The 16,276-nt window shown below is 41.7% G+C and overlaps 1 protein-coding gene across 1 annotated transcript in view; it reads right to left on the reverse strand.

Annotated features, from left to right (window-relative positions):
- Positions 1–12,602, reverse strand: part of LOC147799855 (uncharacterized) — a 17,479-nt gene extending 4,877 nt beyond the window's left edge. The window contains exons 1-19 of the mRNA XM_087132483.1: positions 12,345–12,602; positions 11,415–11,752; positions 7,876–8,023; positions 7,165–7,380; positions 6,520–6,744; positions 6,147–6,422; positions 5,777–6,004; positions 5,222–5,491; positions 4,836–5,069; positions 4,344–4,619; positions 3,958–4,191; positions 3,465–3,740; positions 3,087–3,314; positions 2,361–2,630; positions 1,951–2,184; positions 1,600–1,704; positions 1,049–1,176; positions 503–646; positions 15–411 (exon numbers count right to left, since the gene is read on the reverse strand). Coding sequence (XP_086988609.1) covers positions 15–411; positions 503–646; positions 1,049–1,176; positions 1,600–1,704; positions 1,951–2,184; positions 2,361–2,630; positions 3,087–3,314; positions 3,465–3,740; positions 3,958–4,191; positions 4,344–4,619; positions 4,836–5,069; positions 5,222–5,491; positions 5,777–6,004; positions 6,147–6,422; positions 6,520–6,744; positions 7,165–7,380; positions 7,876–8,023; positions 11,415–11,752; positions 12,345–12,420 — 4,303 coding nt within the window. The 5' untranslated portion in view covers positions 12,421–12,602. The remainder of the gene's footprint in view (positions 1–14; positions 412–502; positions 647–1,048; positions 1,177–1,599; positions 1,705–1,950; positions 2,185–2,360; positions 2,631–3,086; positions 3,315–3,464; positions 3,741–3,957; positions 4,192–4,343; positions 4,620–4,835; positions 5,070–5,221; positions 5,492–5,776; positions 6,005–6,146; positions 6,423–6,519; positions 6,745–7,164; positions 7,381–7,875; positions 8,024–11,414; positions 11,753–12,344) is intronic.
- Positions 12,603–16,276: the final 3,674 nt, after the last annotated feature.

A 16,276-nucleotide genomic window follows, 5' to 3' on the forward strand; every position in this document is an offset into this window, starting at 1 on the left:
AATTCTGTACTTACCATCAGATGGGTATATTGAGTCGGCTATATTTCCTGGTAATCTAACTGATGCCACCACCTCGATATCAGCCGGGATGTCTTTAGTATCGAAAAACGTATTCACTTCAGCACCGCCGAGTGAACCATCTCGTGGCAGCTCTTGTCCGGCCTGCCTTGCGGACACAAAGCTGAATCCGCCGCTAGCCTTCTCGGGGTCCAGACTGACCGCCTCCACGTGGACCTTGTCTTGCCGTATACTGACCTTTCCTTCTTTTCTCAGGGTCAAGGAGACTTGAGCCTCTACGGACCGGATGATGGCAGAGGAGTTTCCAGCATTGATATCAGGGGTCTTTGAGTCGGCTGTGGTCTCGGTACTTTTAATGACATTGCTCACCGTCTGCACCACTAATTCTGCCACCTTCAAAAAGAACGATGTCATATTATCTCATCCTACATCCTTACCAATATCCCGAAGGGTCTGCTTTGTATAACAAGTCCCTCTAACTTACCTCTTTATTCCCTGATCTTGTGCTAACGACGTTCACCAAAATGGCGGAAACCGCTCCCACGTTTTCGGCATCCTTAGTTGACTCTGATGTCTGATTTGCCAGAAACTCGGCCACTTCAACCACGTTGCCTTCACTTACGTCTACCTGTCAGGCAAGTTTCACAATGTTACACATCAAACCTTTATTTAAATATCTATTTGTTTTCCAGAACATTTCCACTAAAATGCCATTTTGTCCGCCGAGTGTAAAACATTTCCATAATTTTTATGGAACTTTGAATTCAAACAAGGACTGAGCCAATCATTTTGCGCAGTTTCGGAACATCACACGCATCTCATTATGTTAAAGAATTACTGAAAAGCGAATTACTCCGTCACGAATTATAGAGTGTCTGCGACAGGATATAACTCTTTTATTCTTCAATAAGGGAAAATAATTAGATTATATCAGATTTTGTTGTCAGACATCATGAAATTTGTTTCCAGACTACACACCACAAGTCTTCCCCGGACAAAAAATATTCAATGTAGTCCCTGGTTACATTACCCTGGCAACATTATCGAGGGAGACCTCGTTCTTAGCTTCACCGCAGCTGCGAGGTTCCGGCTCTTCCCACTGGAAGAAGATTGGCGGGTTCTCGATTGAACAGTTCCTAACTGCGAGGGGTTGCCCAGCTGTTAAGGAGTGAAGTCGCGCAGGAAGACTACTTAGGTACAAATATGAGAATGATTTCATGCCACATCGCAGGAAAAAAACTTCCCCTGAATCCAATGACAGTAAATATAGGTGGTCAAACTAAGAGGAGGCCTAAGTTGTTGGATTTCTGCACATTCTGAAAAAATTCTACGATTAAGAAGGTTTTTACCGCCAGACAAAATTAAGTAACTTGATTCAAAGGGCCAGTCTCCAGCCAAGCGCAAGTGACCACGTGGAATTTCCTTTATACATTCACCAGTAACCAAACAACTTATAATTCCGACATGGATTCATAATATGTGGTAGATGAAATGGACAAGCTGGGTAGTACAAATAAGCGGGTTGCTTTCTCTACGGAGGCAGTGAGACATGGCAGGATTTTAGAACGACTCGAGTCTTACCTTTGGCTGTCGTCAACGCGCACCGTTGGACAGACTTTGCTGTTGATCCTGCTGTCACTGCGGGCCATCTTAGACCGTCACTGGTGCTGTTGGATGGGCAACGACCTACAAACAGCAGGGAACATTAATATTAATAAAAGTCAATGTTCAAATAAAGGCAAACTGGAGTCATTAGAATTTATTTTCCGGGTCGTGAAGTCTTAGGATGCGAGGGATCCCAACGTGTTAAACATGAATAAGCCTACGTTACAATGATTTAAATATCATAAGGAAAACACTTCAGGTCATTTCAAAACTTTACATAAACAATGTGCATTTCCTCCAAAAAATAAACTGGACCAATCTACTTACCCACTACCATAACAGAGAAAGAACAGTCAAGACCCAACTCGTACGCAGCAAACCATTGCTGATAGGAAACCCTATGAGTTCCTATCATAAATACAGAGCCGGGGTTGGCACTGGAGGTGAGATTTGTTGGTCCGTTCCATCCAGTCAGGTCCGGTTCCATCCAGTTCACACTGCTTCTTTTCAAACCAGGATTAGCTAAGGCCGTCATGTTTTCTGGGCAGACAAGATCCACAACTACACAAAACAAGAAAATTGATCTGTTGAGAGACCTTCTAGCATGTATCTGTACATATTTGTTGAACCTACATGTATCTGTATTTGTATCTGAAACCTGACATATTTGTTGAACCTACACATGAACTATACAAGCAAATGAAAGAATTTCAAAACATTGAAATACGTCAACCTACCAGTGACTTGAATGACAAATCTACAGACATTTTCGTTCCCTGACTGGTCCTGAGCTTTGTACATCACTGTGTTAACGCCTTCAGAGAAAGTTCCACTACCAGCCTGGTTACACTCAGTGGGAGCTAGTGCTTGGCATATGAACGACACATTGACTTCTCCTTGATCAGTGATCAAAGGAGGTGTCCACACATGAGGCACCCAACTGGACGATGAACCGACAGGGATGATGACGTCATCGGGGCAGCTAATGATCTCCGGAGGTTCAATATCTGGCACAGTTTGTTTGGGAAATTGCTTCCATTAATAAAATGAAGTTTGTCTCAACACGGGAGATTCACAATAGTGCACCTCCAAGAGTTTGCAACGCGTTATACAACCACAACGCACGAAATCTGTCGACCCAGTTCCAAACACACATTAGGTCGACAGATTTCGCAGTTTTTGATTGGCCAACGCCTTGCAAACGCTTGGAGTAGCACTACTGTGAAACGCCCGTATTGGATGATGGCAATGAAATGGCCATAGTTTCATTGACAATTTGTTGGCTTTATACAGACCTTGCTAAATCCTTTCCAAATACGTTGATTACGAAGGCCCCATTATTATTAATCGTATTTTTGCGATATTTTACAAGGTTAACCACGGACACTTGTTATGCGTACAGATAATGAGGTCACCTTATCAGATCTGTTCAGATAGTTTCTCAAATTAACTGCACAACCTACCTAAAACATGCACAAAGAAAGAACACTGGAAGTTATACAACTCGAAACTGCTCCGATAGTCAACTTTCTCAGTCCCTATCGTGAACATATCGCCGGGCTTGAAATTTGACGTGACATTCGTTGGTCCATCCCATCCAGCTAATACCGGTTGTGGCCAGCTTGCACTCGTTCTTGAAGACCCAGGGTTGAGCGTGACTGTCACATTTGGTGGGCAGACAAAATTTGCAACTAAGCCAAACAAGAAGGGTATGTTTTATTAGTTCCCTTGATGCAAATATTTCAATGAATTTAGCTTGGTGTAAGGACAAACACTGACGCTCTTGTAACCTTCTTAAGCATCGTTGCAAGGAACAGCACAACGAAGGTTTTTAGACGAACCTTTTACAATAACAGTGAACTGGCAAATGCTCTCCGTGCCACTCTGGTCTTGAGCTTTATAGATCACCGTGGTATTCCCAACCGAGAAGGTTCCCTCTCCAGCTTCGTTGCATTCAGTGGGTGCGGTTGCCAGGCAATCCAGTGTCACCTCTATGTCACGGCCAGAGTTGTCAGAGATCGAGGGAGGAAACCAACTGACGGATTGCTGACTGGATGACGAGTTGACGGGGACAATTATGTCATTAGGACAGCTTGTGATGACTGGAGGTTGGTTATCTAAAGTAAATACAACGGTTTAATATGTTTATGATTGCTTGCAAATGCGTAAATATGTTTTGATACTAACAGGTTAATGACAATTATTTCAATGTACAAAAAATCATATTATGACAACTATTATCGATATTGGTATTTTATGACTTTAGTAAACTTGAAAAAGGTCATTGTTCATTTTATACAAATTTAAAAGCCAAAATTAAATCAATTTACTTACCAACTACCACAATAAAGAAAGAACAACCGAGATGCAAGTTGTACTCTCCAAACCACTGCTGATAGGAAACCCTATGAGTTCCTATCATAAATACAGCGCCAGGGTTGGCACTGGAGGTGAGATTTGTTGGTCTGTTCCATCCAATAAGGTCCGGTTCCATCCAGTTCACACTGGTTCTTGTCGAACCAGGATTGGAAAAGGCTGTCACGTTTGATGGGCAAACAAGATTCACGACTAAAGAAAACATGAAAATAAATCTTAGGAGCGACCACAGAGCTGATTTATCCATTTCGTAAATTTATGCCGTCATGTGAACTATATTTTATTCACACATGAGCTTGCAAGCGAATCGTACAATTTCAAAACAGGGAAATACTGTCACCTACCAGTAATCTCGATGACGAATCTACAAACGTTTTCATTGCCTGAGCGGTCCTGAGCTTTATAGATCACCGTGGTATTCCCAACCGAAAAGGTTCCCTCTCCAGCTTCGTTACATTCAGTGGGTGCGGTTGCCAGGCAATCCAATGTCACCTCTATGTCACGGCCAGAGTTGTCAGAGATCGAGGGAGGAAACCAAATGACGGACTGCTGACTGGATGACGAGTTGACGGGGACAATTATGTCATTAGGACAGCTTGTGATGACTGGAGGTTGGTTATCTAAAGTAAATACAACGGTTTAATATGTGTATGAATGCTTACAAATGCGTAAATATGTTTCGATACTAACAAGTTAATGACAATTATTTCAATGTACAAGAAATCATATTATGACAACTATTATCGATATTGGTATTTTATGACTTTAGTAAACTTGAAAAAGGTCATTGTTCATTTTATACAAATTTAAAAGCCAAAATAAATCAATTTACTTACCAACTACCACAATAAAGAAAGAACAACCGAGACGCAAGTTGTACTCTCCAAACCACTGCTGATAGGAAACCCTATGAGTTCCTATCATAAATACAGCGCCAGGGTTGGCACTGGAGGTGAGATTTGTTGGTCTGTTCCATCCAGTAAGGTCTGGTTCCATCCAGTTCACACTGGTTCTTGTCGAACCAGGATTGGCAAAGGCTGTTACGTTTGCTGGACAGACAAGATTCACGACTAAAGAAAACATGAAAATAAATCTTAGGAGCGACCACAGAGCTGATATATCCATTTCGTAAATTTATGCCGACATGTGAACTATATTTTATTCACACATGAGCTTGCAAGCAAATCTTTCAATTTCAAAACAGGGAAGTATTGTCACCTACCAGTAACCTCGATAACGAATCTACAAACGTTTTCATTGCCTGACTGGTCCTGAGCTTTGTACATCACTATGGTAATGCCTTCGGATAAAATTCCATCACCAGCCTGGTAACACTCAGTGGGAGCTAGTGCCTGGCAACTGAACGACACATTGACTTCTCCTTGATCAGTGATCAAAGGAGGTGTCCACACATGAGGCACCCGACTGGACGATGAGCCAACAGGAATGATGACATCATCAGGGCAGCCATTGATCTCCGGAGGTTCATTATCTGGAACAGTTTGTTTGGGAAATTGCTTCTACAATCAGAGTGAAGTTTGTCTCAAATGGATTGCAGCGATTTAATTGAAACAATGGGTAAAGATATTCGTTGACAATTTATTGGCCTTATGGGGAAATGGCTAAACCCTTCCAATTGCGTTGAAAACAAAGTACATGTTATAACTCTTGTTTCTGCCCTTTTTTAGCAAGATTAATCACAGACGCGTAAAGTATACACATCATGGCGTCACGTTATCAGAATTCTTCACTCAGCTTCTCAAGCTGCTCAACTCACCTAAAACCTGCACAAAGAAAGAACATTCGAAGCTAAATGCCTCAAATCTGTGCCGATAGACAACTTTCTCAGCCCCTATTGAGAACATATCACCGGGGTTGAAATTCGAGGCGACATTCGTAGGTCCATCCCATCCAGTTAGTATCGGTTCTGGCCAGCTTACGCTCGCTCTTGAAGACCCAGGATTGGGTGTTACTGTCACATTTTGCGGGCAGGCAAGATTCACAACTATAAGTCAGAGAGGAAGAGAACCCTTGATGCAAATTCTTGGAAAAAAATTGTTCAGTTTAAGGACAAACACTGAAGCTGCTGTCACTGTCTTAAGTATCGGTGCAAAGAACACCACTTTCAAGGTTTTGCTTATACCAACCTGTTACATTAACAGTGAATTGGCAAACACTCTCTATACCACTCTGGTCTTGAGCTTTATAGATCACTGTGGTAATGCCGACCGAGAAGGTTCCCTCTCCAGCTTCGTTGCATTCAGTTGGTGTGGTTGCTCTGCACTTAAATGTTAGCTGTATGTCACGGCCAGAGTTGTCAGAGATCGAAGGAGGACTCCAACTGACGGACAGTTGGCCGGATGACGAGTTGACGGGGACAATTACGTCATCAGGACAGTCTCTTATGACGGGAGGCTGATTATCTGAAATAGTAAAGATAACACATACAAACGTTACACCCCCAAAAAGCTGACTCTACATACACCATGCACCCATGAACTATGCCACTTCGATTCTTACCTAATACGCTCACATAAAACTGACATTCAGCCTTTGTTTCTGGAATCCTGTACGTGACGAGCGTCGTCCCGATGGTGAAGCCCTGTCCAGGCTCGTAATTGCTTATGACTCGGACATCTGGATTGACGCCACTGAATCTGAGCCTTGGCAGAGGCCACGAGACATTGGCAAAGTTGTTGACATTTGTGGAGACAGAGACATTTCCCGGACACGTGATGTCAACCCCTAAGGAGTACATCAAATACGTCAAATATTGGAAGAGTGCACTAGAAATTGTGTTTATTCAAGTTCAGTCTTCTGTTATTTAACCAGACAACGAACATATTAATCGCAGCAACGTAGTTCGTTATTGTGTTGTCTTTGTGAAGGGTTTTGTGGTGAAATTTGAGCAAATGGGTTGAGTTTTGTATCACATTTTAATTTTCGTTTTGCAAGACTGCCTCTGTTCGATGTACTTAGTGATTTTTAATGTGTGTAGAATTTCAAGACCCTTTCATATACTAAAAGAGTGGGAAAAAAAGAAACGTTAAGTTTGACATTGGACATACGCCTTTCTTGCACGTCAACTGTTTCTGCTGTACAGCTGGCTAGTTCTTGCAGAGTAAGAAATCTTGTATATAGTGATTTTGATGGAGGTTTACTGACCTGTCACAGCCACAGTGAAGCTGCAAGAAATGAAACTTCCTTCTCCATCGTTTTGAGCAGTGTAAGCGACTTCAGTGACGCTTCCTACGGGGAACAAGTCACCAGGGCGATGGGTGGCATTCCAAGGCAACGAATCGGCTGTAGGTGGCTCCTCCCAAGACACGGGAACTGCTGTGCTGCTGATTTCAGCAAATTGAGTAATGTTGCTTGGGCAGTCTGTGTACATTCATCCAAAATAACAGGAACAGTGTTAATATTTTCCTTTTTCATTAAACGTTTCGAGTTTAAAGTGCACCTTAAACATACCTCCGAAGTGAACTAAACGTAGGTTGTGAAAAGGCAAAAAGAAATGTACAAAAACAAAAAGGGGGATGCATATGCGAAAAAGCCCACCCTTTAGTGTTAATTTCTAACAGGACTGGAAATCCCTGACAAACGAAATACCACAAAACCAAGACACAACGAGTAGCTCAACCCTGAACATATTTGGCCTGATGAGTACGGCCTGTGGCTCTTCGAATGCACGATCAAACGATTAGAGTTGTCATTATGTTTGTTAATCAAATTCAATTTTTTCACTGTATGGTAAATTACTTTGGCATCCACTACTGTTGTTCCTATGTTTCACTTCAGTATTTCCCGTGTGTACGTGAAAAGTCTTGTTTTTTTTTTCAAATTCCTGTTAGCCTGTGAAATCAACTTGATACCCACCTAGTACTTGGCAACCAATGAGCTCCATTCTTATCGCTGGCAACAGATTATACTCTGTTGGTCTGATGCGGATATAACGTGCTTTTACGGGACTGGGAAACAAGTGTGTCACGGGAGGTCCAGAAGAGCCGACGTTAGTCCTAAATGTCTGCCAGAAAAAAAAAAAGTGACGAATGATAATAATTTCGCGTTTGAATTCGCTTTCGCGCCAATGATGAACGGCCGCTACTTCATGTGAAAGCGAATACAATTCCGGATTTGTGATGTCAAATCAAAATATTCGCCCTGCGAATTCGCAGAAGTTGAACATATTTCAACTCGAGCAAAACTACACTGCAAATATTTCGTGACGTCAAACTCACTTCAGTTTCACGTTTGCCTGTGAAATAAACTAGCCTTTAGTGTGCATAAAATGTTTTGAGATCTCCAGTGCAAGGTAGAAACACCCTTTGCGCACCCGTTGGGGTATAGTAAGTTACCCTAAGGATGTATTCATGTACTTGAAATGTACAAAGGAGGGGCACACATTTAGTTATCGTAGTTAGAGATGCATATGGAGTCAACATTTGACCGCAATGATACAATTAGATGTAATGATAGCTCTTCTTCAGTAATGACTGAAGCATAGACCGCACTAGACCCGGGTCTGCATTGGACCGCAATGATACAATTAAATGTAATGATAGCTCTTCTTCAGTAATGACTGGAGCATAGACCGCAATAGACCCGGGTCTGCATTGGACCGCAATGATACAATTAGATGTAATGATAGCTCTTCTTCAGTAATGACTGGAGCATAGACCGCAATAGACCCAGGTCTGCATTGGACTGCAATGATACAATTAAATGTCACGATAGCTCTTCTTCAGTAATGACTGAAGCATAGACCGCAATAGACCCGGGTCTGCATTTGACCGCAATGATACAATTAAATGTCACGATAGCTCTTCTTCAGTAATGACTGAAGCATAGACCGCAATAGACCCGGGTCCGCATTGGACTGCAATGGTACAATTAAATGTCACGATAGCTCTTCTTCAGTAATGACTGAAGCATAGACCGCAATAGACCCGGGTCTGAATTTGACCGCAATGATACAATTAAATGTCACCATAGCTCTTCTTCAGTAATGACTGGAGCATAGACCGCAATAGACCCGGGTCTGCATTTGACCGCAATGATACAATTAAATGTCACGATAGCTCTTCTTCAGTAACGACTGGAGCATAGACCGCAATAGACCCGGGTCCGCATTGGACTGCAATGGTACAATTAAATGTAACGATAGCTCTTCTTCAGTAATGACTGAAGGATAGACCGCAATAGACCCGGGTCTGCATTTGACCGCAGTGATACAATTAAATTTAACGATAGCTCTTCTTCAGTAATGACTGAAGGATAGACCGCAATAGACCCGGGTCTGCATTTGACCGCAGTGATACAATTAAATTTAACGATAGCTCTTCTTCAGTAATGACTGAAGGATAGACCGCAATGGACCCGGGTCTGCATTTGACCGCAATGATACAATTAAATGTAACGATAGCTCTTCTTCAGTAATGACTGAAGGATAGACCGTAATGGACCCGGGTCTGCATTGGATTGCAATGGTACAATTAAATGTAACGATAGCTCTTCTTCAGTAATGACTGAAGGATAGACCGCAATAGACCCGGGTCTGAATTTGACCGCAATGATACAATTAAATGTCACGATAGCTCTTCTTCAGTAATGACTGCAGCATAGACCGCAATAGACCCGGGTCCGCATTGGACTGCAATGGTACAATTAAATGTAACGATAGCTCTTCTTCAGTAATGACTGAAGGATAGACCGCAATAGACCCGGGTCTGCATTTGACCGCAATGATACAATTAAATGTCACGATAGCTCTTCTTCAGTAATGACTGAAGCATAGACTGCAATAGACCGGGGTCTGCATTGGACTGCAATGATACAATTAAATGTAATGATAGCTCTTCTTCAGTAATGACTGGAGCATAGACTGCAATAGACCCGGGTCTGCATTGGACTGCAATGATACAATTAAATGTAATGATAGCTCTTCTTCAGTAATGACTGGAGCATAGACTGCAATAGACCCGGGTCTGCATTGGACTGCAATGGTACAATTAAATGTCACCATAGCTCTTCTTCAGTAATGACTGAAGCATAGACCGCAACAGACCCGGGTCCACATTGGACCACAATTATACAATTAAGTGTTAAGACAGCTTTTCTTCAGTAATGAAAGGACCACAGCTAAAGTTGAATAGAAAAACTAACTTTCACACTTTCAGAAACGACTGAATTTGAAACCCTTTGACAAGATCTTTATGTTGTATCATTACGCTTCCTAATGGAGTTCTGTTGCTACTGTATACAGACCAAAGTTACAGCATGAAGGACACAGTAGGAGTTTAATATATAACTGGGCTATAACATCTGGCCGATTACCTCTCTGTGGCATGCCCGGTATGTCCATAGCCAGAGCGCAGCTAGCGCTTGCTGCGCATGATGTATTTCACAACTATGAGACCCCATTTGAACCCTATGATTGTCTCCGCATTATTTCGCTGGTAATCCGCATTTCAAACCTTTTGTCGTGAAGTAAAGGAAATTGAATATTCATGTCTTCGTTGGTGTTTGGTATAATCTCATAACAATATTAAAGTTAATTCTTGAGCGGTTGCTTGTGTTGCCGTGTGCCCTGAATGTTCACGTGCAGTTACTGCCCTTCTCGATCGCTTTCCTCTGAATTTTTCTTGGAATAAATAGCCAACTTGTTTGAAAGATTTTGAGCTTTTATTTGAATCATTTTTATTACGGCATTTATATAAAAGTGTACATAAGAGATCTCATGATCACTCATTGTGATGAAGTTGCACATTTTGATTGTTATGAACTTCCAGTGGTGGTCAACATGTTTTTGGCCAGTCTTTGCCAAACTGGTACCAAGTCTTTGAAAACTGATGTTTCGGAGGGAAAAAATGAAATTACAAACACTGAATAGATAATGGATAGTGTATCAAAAAGAAAAGTTTATTCACGATGGAAAAAATAAAGTATAACGGTAGAGGTTTCTTTATTTCTCGGTCAAAGTGATTAGGTGTATAGTTAGTTGCAAAAAAATGATAGGCCTACCACATTCATCGCTAGGATGTTACTGGCCCCACTTCAGTGGTGTAACTAGGGTTAAATGACTGGGGGCATTACAAAGGGGCACCACAAGAAAATAAGCAGCAGCTGCATACAGCTATATACAGCTATATAAACCCAACGACGATTTCAAGGGGGGGGGGTCACCCGGGGGCACAGGGATCTGCTGTGGGGGATGCCCCCGCCCCCTTCCCCATAGTTACGCCACTGCCCTACTTGCTCGGCTAAGCTGCAGGCAGTAATCAGGCATTTTGGGAATGATTTCTATTACTCGTCTGACTGGGTGGCGCCGATCGCGATCGTCGAGCACTTTAAAGTACCAGAGTTGTAATTCCTTCTATGTCCTTCCTCCATGAATGAAGTTGTCTGTACTCTCTTACCTCAACTATGCCAGAACCCATTTCGTTTTGGCCAACATAACGCCACCCGGTCTGATTGTTGCTGTACTGCACCTGGTACGCTGTGACGCCCAGGCCTCCCACAACGCCTTGCATAATCACTCCTTCGATCTTTGTCGGTCGCTGTAGGTCCACTTGCAACCACGGGTTGGTCCTGTCCGAATTAGACGGGCACCAACCACTTTCAGTCCACGGGGATCCGGGGTTGTTGAGCCTCGCGTTGCGCGTTAAGCAGGTGGTCGGCGTAAATGTACTTGATGCCGTAATGCTCGAGTCCGGAATACGACCGTCTTCCATACCGAGAGGGACTCCACAGAATTCTGTAAAATTTTGAAAAAAAAATATGTCCACTCTTTTCTCAGTGCCTTTGACACAGGAAAATAATTTCTCCTTGTTAACATTTGTGTTTCTCTATAACATTCATCACTTTGTGACCAGGTGTGGGCGACGACAGACCAATTCTAATGACCACAAAATTGCCTAGCCATGCTGATTACTACGGCTTGGCCGTATATTTATATCAATCTTATCTGTTTTTCGTGAAAAATTTGTCAAAGTCCGAAGATTTGGATAGGGGTACGACCACACAATGGAGACCTTAAGCAGCTATATTGTCTAAGAGTAGTCATTGGTCTCAAATAACGGTTGGTTTAAAAAGTAGCCATAAGTTTAAAAAAAATCTGCTGGCTTAAATCAGCAAGTGGAGTAAAATTATCAAGTGGTGTAAAAGTAGCCTATGGTCTAAACTTTGCTATTGATCTAAGAATCATAACGTGAATAGGGCCCCATCCAATAAACCACCATCACTAGCCCCTTCGTACCACAAACACCCACCATCAACGTAATCCAACTACTTCATATCAGCTCCTCCACGAGGAAGCTGACGCGTCTCCGCTCAAAGAGAAAACTTACCAGCTGCTTCGACGTGCATTGCAAATACCCACGAGACAATGAGGACAGCGCACAATTTTACCGCGCACAACTCCATTGCAGTTCAGATTCAGACACTGTTTTGACTTGAAATCTTAGAATTTTCTCCAGCTGTACCTCTCGAAGTGTAATATCAAAGTCGTAGCTGATAACAACGCTTCCAATTAACCTCCTCATCACGTTGTTTGGATATACCAAAGAACTGTTGGAATTGGTTGGAATTCGAGACGCTTATGCCAATGTGTGTCATGTATCAGGAAATGGGGTTGGACAAACAATGTGAAGTTCAGGGTTTCCGTGTCCCTGTATGCAAACCCTGTTGCCGTTGGCATACATCCCACCGGAAACATCTCTAAACCCGATCTGATCAGAGATCCTGTTTGGATCAGCCATGAGCGGGGTTGGGAAAGTACCAATCCCCAGTTGGCAACGATTGCGCCTTGGATCACTGTGAACCTGCGCCACGTTCGCTGTAACGCATATCCTTCCCCCATTGTAGAGATGTCTGACAAATGTATGCATCAGCCTGAATGGTTTTTGGTCCGATTCACTACTTTTGTCTTATGTAACTCATATTTCTCCCTCAAATTAACAGTAATGTCTCTCAACGTTAATGCCTTACAAAAATGTTACACTGTTATTGAAAAGTGTCTGTATGAAGTATGGGGTGAGTGTAATCCTCCAATTTATGAAGGAAAATTCCACAAAAAGAATAAGAAGAAAAGATTCCCGACATACGTTATAGTCAGCACTGCCAGAAAAAAATGGAGAAACTACCGGTATGTAACTACATAACTACCTGAAAACTACAGATGCTCACAGCAACAAGCGTCAGGGTCAGTAAATGTTTATGTTTTTTATATTTTCCTGTGAGAAATGCATTATCCAGTGTTTGACATGATCGCCACTTGAACTTGGTTACGGCAATCCGCTCTATCAGATAATGGGGGGGGGAACTACACAATAAACACTTTGTAGGGGGCGATGTTCATAATAAAGATGTACTTCTGTAATTTGAATCAAATTCATGCAGTATCTTACATCAGTATATATGGCTTTATAAAATTGCTCTCCCTGTTTACCGACATTGCAAACATTTCAGTCATTGGGAAATCCTGAAAAATCTTCACAGTCCACTTAATTTTGTTTTTGCTTATCACCAAAACGTGTGGTCAATTGTACGCCATAGTGTACACTGATATCAACACAATGAAGGACATGATAAAGCAAGATATAGCGAAGCTCATCTTTAACTGTAAAAAGACAGGACGCTGAATCACTTGAACCAAAATAAAGAAACGATCAAAGCACCATGATGAACCATACATTGCTAACGAGGGAAAAGGTCCAGTATCATAAACATTATCATAATTGATGAAATGATGTCGGGATTTCCTGAATACATGCGACATTTCCCGAAAACTGAACCCTTTGCAGAGGTAGACGTCCTGCAATGACACGATACAACTGAAAACAGTTTACCACGGGAAGTTTCAAGTCTAAGAGCAAAACCAGACGCAATTCAATCATGTGGTTAAATTTCAAACTATAAAAGAACAATGACCGCATAGTCAGTCCCACGAGTGCCCTACGCTATGCTGTTATGCAATACCACCTGAGAAAAACGTACCTAACACAAAACATTATTGCAATTATTATGAATTATTGAAAAGTTCACGAAACGTAAGTTAATCTTTCATACTATTATTCATTTTATTCTTGTTGAAATGTCAGTGTGCTCCGCACTGTATATTTAGGTTGATATGCTATGACCTGTGACTTTTTAGAATGGAATTGAGCTGTAGCAGATGGGCTTTGTGCAAGGGCAGTGCAAACCCCTTCAGGCCGAAGACAATAAAAAATGAATACGACCACAGTGGTGGAAACAAAGAGATTGCAAAACCCTGAGAGGGTGCATGCTTTGAATTTGCAAGACAGACTCATCCATCAGAAACTGATACGCCAAAGTGATGTTTATAATTTGGACCCCATGTTGGCACCTGCTCAGCAAAACCGGTTAAATTGTCCATAGAACGAGTGGCAAGGCTCTTTCAACTTTGAGAACGAAGAGGTGTAGCAAAAAAGTGGAGATCCCCTTGGAAAAGCCATCTGAACAAAAAATGGGCTAAAAGGCAAATTATGTCTCTTCAGCGACAAGGAACCTGAACGCCGTGTCATTCTTATAAATAGGCCCCTACCCGTGGCATCCGGGAGGCGTTTAGAGATTTAGTAGGAGCAGAAACCACTCAAGAAACTCTGAACCTCAGGAAACTGCGCTTGACCAGGAAAAATGTGACGATGTTACGGATGAAGATAAGACCGGTGGGGAAGGGAGAAATACCAGCGAAGGTTGCAGGAAACAGCTACAAACTGAAGGAAATCCACATGTGCTCCAAACACAAAACGTAAAGGAAAGAAGTCCTTAGATGGACGCCACTAATTTTCCTCTACAGTGACCTATTAGCCATCTAAAAGCTATGAAATGTTCTTAAAACTCAAATTCAGAAAACATTTAAAGTTTTTCAGACCATCCTCATGGGATTTGTGCACAGGGCGTCCGTATATGGAATTCTTGAAAGGACTTGCAGGTGCAGATATTTTCTTTTATCACCATCCCAGTGTATAAATTCAAAGGTGAACTCCATAAATCTCTTTGATATACATAATCTTCCATGTGATCTACAGCCATTCTACAGCCCTTCATGAGGTCGCATTCATGGGCAAAATTCTGACGCTAATGCACAAATTGGTGATTTTGGAAAGATGACAGAGAACAATTAAGAGGTCGGAAACACTACAGTTTTACCAGTATTTGAGAAAAAGAATTTTAACAATCTAAACCATAACATAAAGATAGATGAATATTATTTAATCCGAATTATTTCTCTGTCAATATAAGTAACCAGTTTTAAAAACTACCAAACCTTTGCGTTTTCAACTCCGTCAAGAAACATGATGTACAACACCAATATCGAGAAGCAGAAGTGGATAAAGGTCCGGCAAGATGGACTGCCTCTCAGGAAAGTGGTGACATTTGACTATTCAAAATGGGTTTTTATAGAATTGTTGGTTGGGACGCTTCTAAGTAGGCCTATTCTGTATAGGCAGACCAGGTGAACAAGATACAGTAGACGAAAAGTTTCGGACCAAGCTCGCATTACAAAGATACAAATTGCCAGTGATCGCGAACGATGAGACACCCATCTTATTGACAATGATCACACACTTTCTTCACAAGATTATCTTCAAGTATTTGACATCCTCATGAAAATGACGAACACATTTTGGTATCGTTAACTGACGGGATGACAGGGCACATTATCTACCGTCTAATCCTTTACTACGCCAAGATTGGAATCCAAAGGCAGACAACTTTGCTTCAGGAGGACTTTTTATCCACATTTTCCATAAGTTACATTTGTACCATCTCTCTGTTTCTCCCTGTAGAATCCGTTCAGCTGGATAAGAATTACCTTCGCTCCGGTTGTGATACTGCCTCTATAATTTATGTCATGAAAAAACCGAAAAAATAATTGTCTATTTTGGTTTAGAAACAATTAAATTAGAGGTGATTGATCTTTTTCGTTACAGTTAGCAAACCACTGTTTTCACATGTGTAGTTTTCAATGTTTACAAACCATGAAATTGCACGTCGATCATAGGTTTTCATTTACAAGCGATAAAAGTGTACAAATATGTAGCTTCCGTTGTCTCTAAACCATGAAACTGCATGTTAAAATTATTTTTACAAAACGGCGCCCAATACAATACATATTTCTGTCGGCTTGGTGTAGTTCACAAGAATTGTTTGGACTTGGTACTGTCCACAAGGGGAAATAGAATTGTGAACTTCTGAAGTTTTTGAATTCACTGAAAGACTTGGATTTGGGGGACTTGGTCTTTGATGAACATAG

Source organism: Acanthaster planci, linkage group LG02, assembly GCF_054643075.1.
Source record: "Acanthaster planci isolate LZ-2023a linkage group LG02, COTS_SCS, whole genome shotgun sequence".
In the NCBI taxonomy this organism is placed as follows: Eukaryota; Metazoa; Echinodermata; class Asteroidea; order Valvatida; family Acanthasteridae; genus Acanthaster; species Acanthaster planci.